The 13540-nt window shown below is 56.9% G+C and overlaps 1 protein-coding gene across 4 annotated transcripts; it reads left to right on the forward strand.

Moving 5' to 3' along the window:
• The first annotated feature begins 260 nt into the window (after window positions 1–260).
• On the forward strand, window positions 261–13278 carry INSYN1 (inhibitory synaptic factor 1). 4 transcript variants are annotated; one of them, XM_040227371.1, is made up of 3 exons: window positions 261–1019; window positions 1450–2156; window positions 12490–13278. In XM_040227371.1, the coding sequence occupies exons 2-3, from the start codon at window positions 2001–2003 to the stop codon at window positions 13210–13212; spliced, it is 879 nt and encodes a 292-aa protein (XP_040083305.1). In that variant the 5' UTR covers window positions 261–1019; window positions 1450–2000; the 3' UTR covers window positions 13213–13278. The 4 variants fall into 4 exon arrangements, with proteins under 4 accessions (XP_040083305.1, XP_040083306.1, XP_040083307.1 ...); XM_040227372.1 differs by having other exon boundaries at window positions 261–1000; XM_040227373.1 differs by lacking the exon at window positions 261–1019 and adding an exon at window positions 9034–9139 and having other exon boundaries at window positions 2068–2156.
• The last annotated feature ends 262 nt before the right edge of the window (window positions 13279–13540 follow it).

The raw sequence follows: 13540 nt of genomic DNA on the forward strand, positions 1-13540 counted from the left end.
GGGAGGCCCAGCCAGACCCGGCGCCCGGTGGCCCCACCGGCAAACCCGGCGCCTGGGGGCTGGCCAGGGCTGGCCAGGCGGCGAGCCGAGAGCCAGCGGGCGGGAGGCGGCGGAGCGCAGGCGGCAAGCCCCGTGCACCCCGGCCCGCCAGGCTGGCCGCGCGCCCCCTCCCCTCGCCTCCCCTCGCCTCGCTTCCTCCTCTCGCTCTTCTCGCCTCCTCCCCTCCGCCCGGCGCCCCTCCCGCCCGCGCCCGGGCCGCCAGACCCAGCCCGGCCGGGTTCCCTGCCCCGCGCGCTCTCGGCCCGGCCCGGAGAAGACCGGGTCCCCACGGCCAACACCGCCCCTCCCCCCGGGACCCGGCGATTCCGGACCGTTCCGACCGTGGACTGAGCCGCGAGAGCGTTGTCGCCCCGGGAGGACCGCGGGGCTGGGCTGAGCGGACCCTCGCGGCCGCTCCGGACGCCGCAGGTGCCGGAGCGCGGTCGTTCTGGGTCCGGACTGAGCGTGTCCCGGGCGCCCACGGGTGCCAGCTCACTCTCGGCAGGGCAGAGACCACGGAGGAGCCCGGAGCCGGCCCATCTGGACTAGACAGAGCGGATCCCGGACAGTGCCGAGCCCGGGGAATACCGGGCGTGGGCTGAGGGGATCCCGGCGCCCTCCGATCCCTCCGACTTTGGCTCGCGCGCTGGGACCGGCCCGGCGTCGCCTCGGTCGCCCTGTGCCCGAGTCACCTGTGGCCTCGGAGCCCCGGACCCGCTGGAACCTTGCTCATTCCCCCCCACCGGAGCCCGGCGGGGGTTGACGGAGATTTTTCCTGCCCCCTTCCTTGGAGCGTGGAGGCCCCGCCCCCTCCCACCGCCCTGATGTCTCCGGTGGCGGCTCTGAGGACCTCCTTGAGGCCAGGGGCCGAAGGGTCCAGAGAGAGAAGCCCGCCCTAGGGAGCCTTGGGGGCCCCCAACATCGTCTTGGGACTTGGCCCCCGACGCTGCTGGGAAGGAAGGTCGGTGCCCCCACCCTTGGTGAGTCCGAGAGCGGAGTGGGGGTTCTGACGGAAGGCGGGGCTGGGGAAGGGAAGGTCCAGCTGGGAACGAGAGCACCCCCGGGGCACTAGGAGCGAGCCGGGAAGACTGGAGGGGCCCTCCAGTGAAGCAGCGGGACCAGGCCTGGGTGGGGGTGGCTGGAGCCAGGGCAGGGTGCCCCATGGCAGGCTGAGGACTTATGCTTTTAAAGCAGGGGCTCCCTCTTTCCCCTCTAGAGGAGGGGCTGTGCTCTAGAGCATCTGCCTCCACCATCCCTCCCCACAAAGGAAAAAACAAGCAAACAAACAAAAAAACTCCAATCCCCAGCGAGGAAGGGTGCAGGCTGGGGTGAGGAGGGAGGCAGCGGCATTGCATTGCCTGCTGGTGCTGCAGCCTGGGAAGGCTGACGCCAGGCTCGCTCTCTCTGCAGGGGGCTGCCCTCCTCCAATCCGGCTCCCTTCCCAGAGCCACCCACATCTGGAGCCCCCTTCACATCTGGAAGGCCCTGGCCACCATCCCTCTGCAGGTGTCTGTTGCATCTTGACACCTCAGCCTTTGCAATTGCCTAGGAGTTGTGAGGGGATTACTGCTGCCTTCTGTCCATCCCAAGGGCACCTCTTACCCTTAGTCCCTGCAGAGTCATCCCCCTACCTCTGTGTCCAGCTCAGCATACCCACAGGCCCTTCAAGTCCTGGAAACCACTCCTGAGACCCACGGCCCCTCCCCCTGCCCTCCTGTGTCCTCACCTTGACCCCCTCTGCCAGACTGTCTCCCTCTGGGTGTCCCATTCTCCACCCAGAGGTGGAGGAGCGGGGTGGTGGCAGGGGGCTGGGGCTGGGTGAGGGCCGCCCAGGGCCAGGGTGGGCTGGGGGGCCGTTAAGATGTGGAGCTCTGCCCAGCTGAGGGGGGCTCCGCGGAGGCAGACACAGCGTGTGCTTGGCTGGGGGGAGCATGGGCAGGCCTGCGGCCACGTGGTGAAGGATGAACATTCGGGGCACCCCGGACCTCGGGCAGCCCAGTGACGACCCCAGCAGTGGTGGCGAGCGGGAGCGGATTCGACAGCGCATGAAGATGGTCATCGGGCAGCTGGAGGACATCCTGCGAGAGCTCAAGGAGGTGGCCAAGGAACTAAGGGAGGTGAGTGAGGGGCTGGGCAGCCCCTAGGCCAGGTATCCTGGGCCTGGCACCAAAACATACTCACATGTGTGTGTGTGTTTGTGTGTGTGTGCGTGCACACACATGCACGAGCAAAGCTGTATGCACCTGTGTCCCTCTGCTTGGCACTTCCTTCTTGTTCTCCTTTCCCCACATCTGCTTTGCTAAAGATGTCACTGTACCCCAGGGCTGGAGGGGCCTCCTTGATCCAGGGACTGCTTAGGCAGCATGTTGTGGGCCCACGGCTCAGAGCTGCCATGGTGGCCAATAAAAGACGGAATCCCACCACAGCCTCTTAGTGGAAGACAGTCTTCTGGGACCCAAGCTGACCTTTGACCCCACCATCTGCCTCCCAGACGCTGACTGGCTTATAGAGGGCACTGGGAGAGTGTGGGTGGCTTTACTGAGACAGTTCCTACCACTCAAGTCACAGCTCTGAGCATTCCCTGGAGATCACACAGATACTTAAAACCCTGAACCTGGAAAAATGAAAGCCAGCTTTGCCTTCTGTGCCCCGAAATGGGTCTAGGGGCTGCTAGTGGATATCATCGTTCCTGTGTATGTTGGCAGGGGCAGGGAGCTCCTCTGAAGGACGCATTCCTGTCCCATGGTTTCGAATGGTTTTTTTGGGTTTTTTTTCCACCAAGGCTGAAAAGTCACCGAGAGATCCTGGTATGTGTATCCCTCTCTGCCTTTCTAAGCGGAGCCGGTTTAATTACAACTTCCCACATCGTCAGGATAATGAGATTCACATGTCCTCAGCCCTGCCCCCTGGGCTGTGTTCGAGCCTGAAATGCATGACCAGCGTTCTGAGCCGCTGGCCTGAATTTGCCCACTGGGTGCCATTACACCAGCCAGGTGGGCTTTAGGCAAATTTCAACTCCTTGTAACCAGGGTCCCTGCAGAGATGGCAGGGAGAGTGACTGAACTGGAGTTATGGTCTTGAGCTCTCCCCAGCCAGCTGTGTGGGGAAGATGGGGGTTCTCAGAGGGTTTGGAAGAGGAGGTGATGGTGGCGGACCCACTCCCGACTGGCAAAGTGGCATTCCAGCCTGGCCTGAGAACCTAGGAGCAGAGGGTGTTTGAAGGGAGTCATGTTCAGAGCAGAGGGATTGTAGAGATGCTGGGACAGAAGCAGAGGTTGGGCAGGGCAGCCCCTCTACCCGGGGTGAGCCTAATGGAGCATCCTTTCTCAGGAGGTGGGAATGGCTATTGCTGCAGACAGAGAGAAGTGGTGGTGCTTCCCACGGACTGGGCTGGCCACAGCCTAAGCCAAACATCTTTGAGGAGTGTCTGGAGATCAAAGACCAGGTGTCCCTGAGCAACCCCTGCTCTCCCAACCTCAGTGGTCCAGAGGACAGCAGTCCCCACTTTGACTCGTCCCCCCACCAGCTTTCAGAAGCTCTGTGGTCCCATCAGGGTCATGGGAACTATCCAAAGCCTCAGGCCTCGGCAGGAGGAGCATGGGACCTATGCCCCAGCAAGCCTGCTGAGAAAGAGCCAGGATTGACTCGAAGCCGGGAGGCAGCTTTGACATGCATAGAGCCTCCTCCCAACTGAGCATCTTCCAGGCACCTACCTTCATCTTCCCCTGCTATGTAGCCATCCACAGTTTGAAGGCATCTCACAGGTCATCCAGACTAGCCCTGTTTGTTTGCTTTGAATAAACTGAAGCCAGAGAGGGACAGGGGCTTGTGTAAGGTCACATAGCCTACCAGTGGCAGAACTAAGCCTAGAACTCAAGTTTCTGATGCCTATGCTAGGGCTTCAGCAGGTGGACTAATGATTGTCTTTGCATTTTGACAGGGGCCTTCTAGAGGGGGCACCTTATGCTCATGCTGTGATGCTCTGAGGTGTACCCTTTAGGGATGAGGCAGGGAGCTTAGAAGTGCGACAGTTCATTTGCAGATCTTTTAGGTGTTCCTTACCAGCACACACTCACCTGCTCCCATGTCTCAAACAGCAGAGCTCCAGATTCCCAGGCTTTGCAGCCCAGAGGCCTGAGCTAGGATGGGTCCCCACCCCCCATACACCCTGTAGGCCATGTGCCTCCACCCAAGACTTTGGCAGGTTGCTATGGCAACCAGAGTCTACCCCGTATGCCATTGCCTGCCCGCTGCCAATGGCACCCAGCTGGGAGAGGGGCCAAGCCTCAGAGCTCCCCCATCCCCCAGGCAGGGTCTGGACATGGGGGGATGGGCAGAGGAAGTAGAAGGCAGGCAAGGCTCTGAGAGGCCCAGACAGAGGAAGAGATGCCATAACCGACTTCCTATAAGATGGGATTTGTCAGGAATGGGGTTACTGGGTTCGGGCGGGTTTGGAGTAAAGTGTTGCAGTCCCCCTGCTCCCTGGAACCCATGATCTGTCAGCCTCTCCTTGGTAGCTTGGTGTGGCATTTTCCCTTGGGGGTGTGGGTGGGGCCAAGGTCAAGACAGTGGCAGACACTGGCTTCCTCACCTTATCACACCCTACTCCCCAGGCAGTACCAGCTCAGAGCTCACCAATGGGGTTGTCATGTCAGAGGGGGAAAGTACTTAGATGTGAAGACAAGATTCACAAGCAAGACTGCTGGGAGTGGCAGGAGATGCTGGACTAAGGAGCAAGGCCAGCAGACAGAAAGAGCACAGTTGTATCCCCCTCTGTCATCCTCCCTCTGCTGCTCTTTTCCCCAGCCCCGGACACCACCCTTCATGGCAGACTCTCCTCCCCATTTTGAGCATACAGCCTGAAGTTCATCGAAAGATGAGGGACACTAAAGCCCTCTCTCCCCAGGCGCCTGAACCTCAGTTTGCTCATCTCTGAGATGGGGATGGTGATCATTTGCACCTCAGTGTTATCTTAGCACTTCATCGGGGTTTGGCATGGGGTAAGGGGGCCAACGTGCTTCCCAGATGGCGCTAGTGGTAAAGAACCCACCTGCCAATGCAGGTAGACATTGAGACATGGGTTCAATCCCTGGGTCGGGAAGATCCCCTGGAGGAAAGCATGGCAACCCACTCCAGTATTCTTGCCTGGAGAATCCCAAGGACAGAGGAGCCTGGTGGGCTCGGGTCCCTAGGGTCACAAAGAGTCAGACATGATTAAAGTGACTTAGCACGCACCTATGAAAGGGGGCCAACACCTACTCATTTCCCTAAAGGGGTTGGAGTTTCCCATACTATACCGCCCCTACCCTGCCAAACACCTTCTGCAGCTCTCCCATTGGCCTCCCAGGTGACGAGGAACAAGTTCTGTCCCATGAATGGGAAGAGTAGTTTAATGGACTGAGTGAGGTGAAAGCTAAAATTGTGCTGCAGAGAGATATGATGGTCAATCATTAATTAGCCCTCAGCTCCCCTAGGTTCCCCCAAACTCCAGCGTGCCAGGCCAGTCCCAGCAGCTTCTCTAAGCTCCTCAAAATTCAATGGGTCTTACTTTAGAGAGAGAGCACAGCCTCAGGGCCAAGATCATGAGCTCTGCAGCCACATGTCTCTGGTTCAGATCCAACTCTGCCCCCTACCCAGCTGTGTAAGCTTAGGAGAGTTACTTTACCTAGCTGTGCTTCCATTTTCCATGTAAATAAGGATAATGAATTTTATACTCCCCATCCCACTCCTCAGACTCAGAGTTGTGATGAGAATTAAATGTGTATTATATATAAAGTACTTAGCAGAACGATGGGCATAAAACTTACTCCGTATTTGTTAGATGTTACTAATGAAATTTTCAAGCACTGGCCTGCTCCCTGTTCCATGCATGGCTTCTTAGCTATCATCAGAGAGGTCAAAGTCAGGACCCTGAGCTCCTGGCTGGCACCTTTATTACCTCCGACAGTGGGCAGTCCCACCCTTGTGCAGCAGGGAAAGGGGATAGAGAGTGATAGTGATGGGGATAGGAAGAGGGTTTCCAATAAGATGGCTGTTGAACTGAGAACCAAAGGAAGTGAGGGTGGTATCTAGGGGATTAGCTTTCTGGGCAATGGGAACAGCCTGTGCAAAGGTCCTGGGGAAGAAATGTGCTTGGTATTTTCAAGATTAGCAAGAAAGGCAGTGCAGCTGAAGTGGAGTGAACTAGAAGGAGAAAAGCAGCAGGTCAAAGAGGGAGCAGGGATTCAGGTTACACAGAGCCTTGCAGGCCATGTTATGGAATGTGGATTGTGTTCTCAGGGAGAACCCCGCCTGCTCTCCAGGAATCTCCTGGTTGTATTTCTGGGTGGGAGTCTGCCTCCCCACTGCTCTCCCTGTGCTGTGCTTAGTCACTCAGTTGTGTCCAACTCTGCGACCCCATGGACTGTAGCCCACCAGGCTCCTCTGTCCATGGGGCTCTCCAGGCCAGACTACTGGAGTGGGTTGCCATGCCCTCCTCCAGGGGATCTTCCCAACCCAGGGATCAAACCCAGGTCTCCAGCTTTGCAGGTGGATTCTTTACCAGCTGAGCCACCAGGGAAGTCCCTGCTCTCCCTGATCCCTTGCCAACTGGGAACCCTGAGGCCAGGGGTAAGGGCCTTGCCTTTGGCCTCCTGGGTGCTGAGCTTACCTTGAACAGGTCCCTGGCCTCCTCCTCCTCCTCAGATCCCCCCTCCCCAAGACGTCACTCGGCATATCGGGGTTCAAGGGTGCTTATTGTGTTGATCACTAGTGTCTCTCACATCATCACCGACTCTTGGGTAGGACGTAGCTTAAGGGCACAGTTGCCCGCTTTGGCCCGAACACCTCAGGAGGATGGAGGGGTGGGCACAAACCCTGCACAGCCAGTGGTGGTGGAGGATCCTCCATCCAGTGTTCAAGGGGAACAAGCCCGGTGGTGATTGTGTGGTCCCCTGGGCAAGGCACTGCATATGAGGTGGCAGGGAAGCCAAGGGCTGTGCGGGCATGAGATAAATGTGGCCCAGCCAGGAGGCAGCTGGAGCAGGAGAGGCTGGGGACCACAGAGCTGTGCCAAAGTGGGTCAGTTCCATCACCCGCAGCTCAGCAAGAATTGTGTGGATTTTTTCTTATTATTTTTTTGGTCTCACCTTCCTTTCCTCCCTTTTTCCTTCGAGCTCTCCTCCTCCGGACAGATTCACGAAGCTCCTTAGCCAGTTAGGCCAAATTGCAGGTTGAGAATCATGTATCACGGTCAACTCGCTCCCCACCCCTTTTCCCCAACTCCACAGCCCCCCCCACCACCAGGAAGACAATAAGTAACATAATCAAGAATTAAAAAATAATCAGTGATCATAAATAATCAGAATCCCCAGTTATATAACCAGCTGCCCAGGGAGCTGGGAGGGTGGGAAGCAGTAGCAGCTTGTCAAGAGAGTTGAAGGGACCAGAGGTGAGCGGGGAGGGGATAAACGGGTCCCAAGGCTCCCTGGGTCCTCAACCTGGGGCCTTAGGGAACACATTCATGCTTTCCTTGGAGAGGGGTCTCAACCAGGGGTGGAGGCGGGCTAGGGGAGGCAATGTTGGGGTGTCTAAGACTGCAACTTTTTCTCGTAAAAGAAGCCCCAAGTGGTTTTTATTAAGTCCTCTCTCTGAATTCAGGCACTAGTCAAAAGCTGTGTCTGTAAAGAATGTGCCAGTCCCTGTACTAAACCGGGGCTGCAGTGGTGGGCAAGACAGATCTAGTCCTGCCTTTCATGGGGCTTCCGGTCTAGTGAGGTCACAGACATCAATCACATGTACACATAAAATGGTAGCGGCAAGAACTATTGGAAAATCAGGAGAGGTGTGGGGTGCTTTGAAATCCTTTCACAGGGAACCTGTCTTCAGCTGGAGATCAGGGAAGACTTCCTTATGGAAGCGAGAGGGAATGAGTAGGAAAGAAAGGAGACATGCCAGGTGAGGCACAGAGGTACAAGTGAGCTCTGTGGAGTGAGTCGGGCTGGTGGGCCTGGCGGGTTGGAGGCTGCTTGCTGGAGAAAACAGGACCTGTGATCAGATTTGGTGTTGGATTGTGTTTGGGAGGGTCAGGAGTTCGGGGAGCCAGGAAGAGCTGGAAGCAGGTGGGCGATGTAGTCCTGCTGGCTGACTAGGAAGGTCCTTGGATGGAAAGGGAGCTGGACTAGACGTCGCTGTCAGTGGGGAGACTGGATGGGTGCCGTGTTCAGGTGGGTAGCTGAGGCCATGATCAGCACATGGGTTGTGGACACCCTTAAGGACAGGGTTTGGGACCCAGCAGGTTTTGTCGCAGCCCTTAACCCTGCCCTTCCTATCTAGTGTTTACTCTTGCCCCACATAGAGCAGGTGATTCCTGTTCTGAACTCCCCTCCACTTCCAGGCTCAGCTCACCTCCTGGTCTCTGGGTCTCTCTTTCTCATCGGCAAGCATGATGAGAAAGGTGGTCTCAATGGTGGCTCCAGGCCCTCTTGGCTTCAAGGATCTGTGGTTCTGTGATTTCTATTTCTCTCTCCATTCTTTCTCTTCCCCTTTCTTTCCTTCTGTGTATATAATTATTTCCCTGCACTCCAAGACAATCCCAAATTACATGTAGGCAAAATGATTATTAAATCTCAGAGAGAAATCATAGATTTCAAGACAGCCAAAGCAGAGAGGCAGTTAGCCTGGGACCTGCCCCTATTCCTGCCTTCCACACTGGCCCCGTGAAATGAGGCACCGGGGATGGGCAGCAGGGGTTGTGGACTGACCCGGGCCCTGCATACCATCTGGGTCCCCACGGCATGTCACTCCCTTCTGACCCTCGCTTATGTCATTCATCTGGTGAGTGTGACGTGTCTCACCCAGTGGAGTAGACCAAGAGTTGCCTGTGAGGCTCAACTATTTGTCCTGTAGTGTCTCTTCTCCTATACTGTCTGTAGACAGCTTCACTTGAGGGAACATAGGTGCCACCCGTGTGCTGCAGTTTGAAAGGTCTAATAATATCCCATTATTCTGCCACAGGCACTGGAAATGTCCCTGTTACAGTGGCATTCCTTTGGTAAAGAGCTGACTCGCGTTTGCTCTTGGACCTGATGCCAGGGCCCTGGCCATATGTTAGCACCCACAGGTACACAGTGGATATTGGGGGTCTATGTTGTTCTATGTGCTGTCTGTGCATCAAGTCATTAACTCCTTACCAGAGCCTTACCAAGTAGATACTACTAGAATTCTCCTTGGATGAAGACATTTAGGCCCAGAGAAGTTGAGTAACTGAGCTGAGGTCACACAGCCTGTAAGTGGTGAGGCTGGACCCTACGTCTGGCTTCAGAGTCCAGGTTCTTAAGTGTCTGTGCGGACTCGGCAGTTTAAAGCACATTCTTATCTATTGCATCTCTAATATCTGGTGAATAGAGGCGTGTCATCCTACTTTACAGGGGAGGAAATGGGATATGGAGAGGGAAATCACTTGCCTTTCAAACCTCTTGGCCAAGATGAGGCAGGCTTGGGACTGGAGCCCAGCCCTCCTTCCCTTCCTTCCCTCCACTCTCCCAGAATGGAAGCAGAGAAGGGCATTCTGAAAGAGAAGGGGGAAGGGCCACAACCTGAAGGCCTCCTGAGTAGGAGGCTGGCAAGGGCTTCTTGGGCAGGGAGAGGGTCTTGATCTGAGGGTTCTAGGGCTCTTGCTCTGTGGACCCTGCATCTTCCTCACAGGGGATTAGGAACCCAGCTTCGGGGCCCGGCTTGGCCTCAGCCAACCCTGTGAGCTCACAGCCGAGTCATTTGACTCCAGATTCCTACTGTCATCCTCGCACCCTCAGGTAGCAGCACTCTCAGCAGCAGTGCTTGATCGGGGGAATCTAATTAGAGGGTGTGGCTGTCCCAGAGGCACAGGGCCTTTCCTGAGGGTGGCAGTGCCTGGACTGCTATTTGTCACCAGCTTAAATCCCCAGTCTGCTAGGCCTGTTGCATGCATGTTCAGTTGTATCCAACTCTTTGGGAGCCCGGGGACTGCAGCCCACCAGGCTCCTCTGTCCATGGGATTCTCCAGGCTAGACTGCTCGAGTGAGCTGCCATTTCCCTGCTCCAGGGGCTCTTCCTGACCCAGAGATCGAACCAGGCATCTTCTGCCACTCCCGCACTGGCAGGCGGGTTCTTTACCGCTGTGCCACCTGGGAAATCCAGTCCACCAGGCCAGTGGTCCTCCAAGTCTGTTCCTGCACCAACAGCAGCAGATGAACCGTCTTGAAGCTTGTCAGATATGCGACTCTCGAGCCCCACCAGGACCTCCTGAATAGAACACTGGGAGTTGGCTGATGCACGTCCAGGTTTTTTTTTGTCTGTTTTCATTAGAGTATAATTGCCTTACAAGGTTGTGTCACTTTCTGCTGCATCACAAAATGAATCAGTTATGTGTATATATACATCCCCTACTTCTGTGCATTTGGGTTTGAGAGCCCCTACCTTTGGGTTTGAGAGCCCCTACTCGAGGCCAGGGCTCCCACTAGCTCTCAGATGGGGCTTGGTTTACACAAAGGTTTCAGGGGGATGCAAGCTTCTCTGAGGTACAGGAGTCATTCTGGGCAATGGAGGGCATAAGAAGAGGTGACCAGACTGGAGGATGGAGTTTATACTCATTGGCTGTCCAGGCCCAGAAATCATGGCAGCACTTCAGCCATGTGCCGTGTTGCAGGGCTGGTGGGGGTAGGAATCTCAGGTCCCCAGTGACTGGTCGCTTGGGCCTGTCATCTATAAATCCAGGCCATGATGATCTCATGGGTGGAAAGCCTGACACGTAGTAGGTGCTCAGAGTTGGGAGATGATGTCACTTTTATCACTAGTGCCCCCAGAGAGCGCTAGGGCATTGGGAGCAGTGGCTTCTCACTGCTCCCCAGGAAGCTCTAGTGAGGTTGGCAGGGTCGGGATTTTCATACCCCCTTGGTGTGACTGAAGCCGAAGTCCAGAGGGGTTATGTGAGTTACTCAAAGACACATAGAGCATTTGATGTCCAAATCAGGAACTTGAGGGTCTTTATGCCCCCATCTCTTCCATAGGCCTCTGCCAAGAGTTCCTTTCACCCCTAGTCTGGGGCTGTGGGAAGTGGGCATCCCTAGGCACTGACTCCCCCAAAGAGTGTCTCAAGTCCTCTAAGCACAGAGTCCTAGAACCTTAAAGATAGAAGGAAACTTGGAGATAGATAAGCCGCCCAACTCCCTGTTCACAGATTGAGAAACTGAGAGCTAGAGGGGGAAAATGACTGAGCAGGTCTCTGGCGTCAGAGCCCCTGACTCCCGATGAGGCAGACACCCCACCGAGCTGGGCTCCTGGCCGGCCATCTTCACCCTGGCTTTCCTCTTGTACTTTGGAGCACTCACCAACCCCACTCCTTGCTGAACCCCTAGCACATCCGTGGACAGCAGTTGACTTCAGTAAAGGTTTGTTGAATGAGGGACTTCGTTAGTTAATGAACTGACTGACCACTCCGGCCCCAGGGAGAGAGCTCTGAGAGGGCCGGGAGCTGCCTCCGGGGCCTGATGACTCACTGCGTCTGTCTTTGTCCCTGGGTCTCTGGTCCTTCCGCTTTGCTTTTGTTGTTGTTTTGCTGGTTTGGATTCTGGCCTGCATCTCCTCTCCTCCCCTTGCTCTGTCCTCTCCCTGTCTCTCTGCCTGGGTCTCCCTTCCTCCCTCGCTGTCTTCATTGCTGGTGTCTGTGCTGACCCGGCCTCGGCGAGGGGTCATCCTGAGGCAGGGCCACCTGTACGGAGCAGGGTCAGGCGGGTGCACTGACCTCTGCAGCCCGAGTGCATTTAACAAGCAGCTCTGGGCCCAGGATGGATGGTTTTCTTATTGCTTACCAAATAATGCTTGCTTTATTCCTTCCCCTACAAGCCAGGATTGATCTCCACTCATCAAGCAGTGGGGAAAGGGAGGAGAGAGGAGGCTCTGGGGCTCTCTATGTAGGGGTGGGGTGGTAGAGACCCATGGGGGCCAGTTTCTGACCTGCTGCAGAGGCCAGTCCAGGATGTTTCAGAAAGCCTGGGCAGGGTCTGTTTGCGGTTCTCATATCTAATTTCCCCTCCAAGAGTGGGTGGGCTGCTCATTCCACCACTGAATGGACTTGCTGGAGTCTCTCAGCCCTGTTTCAAATGGTCCCCGGTCAAAGGAAGATCCAACTCTGAGAAATAGGGCTGCCCCCCAGAACAGCAACTGTCTTTGGGGCAGGAGGGGTTGTGTGTGAATGGACGGGGTGCAGGGCTGGAAGGCACCTTCCCTCTCCCAGAGGCACCGAGGGGTGGAAAACAGATGAATGGCCTGACCCAGCTGTGTTCACGCTGGCCCAGCTTTGGCCCTCAACAGGGGGAACAAGCCTGTGAACTCAAGTCCACCCGTGTCCCGTAGGGTCATTAGCCAAGGCTAGGACAGGGCACACTCGCACCTTGGCGATGCTGGCCCCTCACTCCTCTCCCCTTGCCCGGCCAGGTGGTGAGCCAGATCGATAAACTAACCTCGGACTTCGACTTTGAACTGGAGCCAGATGACTGGACCACAGCCACTGTGAGCAGCACCTCCAGCAGCGACAAGGCAGGCGTGGGCGGCCCCTTTGACCTGGGCCACCTGGACTTCATGACGGCCGACATCCTCTCGGACAGCTGGGAGTTCTGCTCCTTCCTGGACATCTCCACCGCCTCAGACTCCGTGGACGGCCCCGAGTCGACCCGGCCGGGGGCTGGCCCAGACTACCGGCTCATGAACGGTGGCCTGCCCGTCCCCAACGGGCCCCGGGTGGAGACCCCGGACTCCTCCAGTGAGGAGGCCTTCAGCGCCGGCCCTGTGAAGGGCCAGCCGCCCCAGCGGACCCCGGGGACTCGGGAAAGGGTGCGGTTTAGCGACAAAGTGCTCTACCACGCTCTGTGCTGTGACGACGAGGAGGGCGCCGGGGAGGAGGAGGCCGCAGAGGAGGAGGGGGGCCTGTCCCCGGAGCCTCCCCACACAGAGGCCCCTGCTGGCCCCCTCAAGCCCTCCCCAGCTCCCTGCAAGCCCAGGCGCTCTCCACTGACTGGACGCCGCTCAGGCCCCACCTCGGTCCCTGAGCAGACCCGCAGGGTCACGAGGAATAGCAGTACCCAAACGGTGTCGGACAAGAGCACGCAGACGGTGCTGCCCTACACGGCCACCAGACAGAAAGCCAAGGGGAAAAACTAGGGCTGGGGAGGGGCTGGGGGGCAGTGGGCACATAGAGCTATAAATATATATATATATTTAAACAAACGCAGTCATAATAAAATTTTAAAATGCTAAGGATCCAGCCCACAGGCCCCAAGGCTTTCACAGAGCTCATCTTAGACGCGAGACGCCTGCTCACCTATTAGTTCCCAGGAAGCATGGCCAGAACCACCCTCCCTTCCTTCTCACGGCAGGACCCCTGAAGGGAGTGTCCAAATATGTAGAAATGAGGAAGGGGAAGTCTGACCTGGGACCCCCACCCCCACCCCTGCAGAGCACGGTGGTGGAGGCTGGCTACCAGTCTGGG

The sequence above is a fragment of the Oryx dammah genome, unplaced genomic scaffold (genome assembly GCF_014754425.2).
Source record: "Oryx dammah isolate SB20612 unplaced genomic scaffold, SCBI_Odam_1.1 HiC_scaffold_26, whole genome shotgun sequence".
Taxonomy (NCBI): domain Eukaryota; kingdom Metazoa; phylum Chordata; class Mammalia; order Artiodactyla; family Bovidae; genus Oryx; species Oryx dammah.

What these genes read in the sequence shown, in the direction of transcription:
- INSYN1 (XM_040227371.1), top strand. Translation starts at nt 2,001, where the DNA reads ATGAACATTCGGGGCACCCCGGACCTCGGGCAGCCCAGTGACGACCCC. An exon ending in TGGCCAAGGAACTAAGGGAG is followed by an intron (nt 2,157 to 12,489) that starts GTGAGTGAGGGG and finishes TTGCCCGGCCAG; the next exon opens with GTGGTGAGCCAGATCGATAA.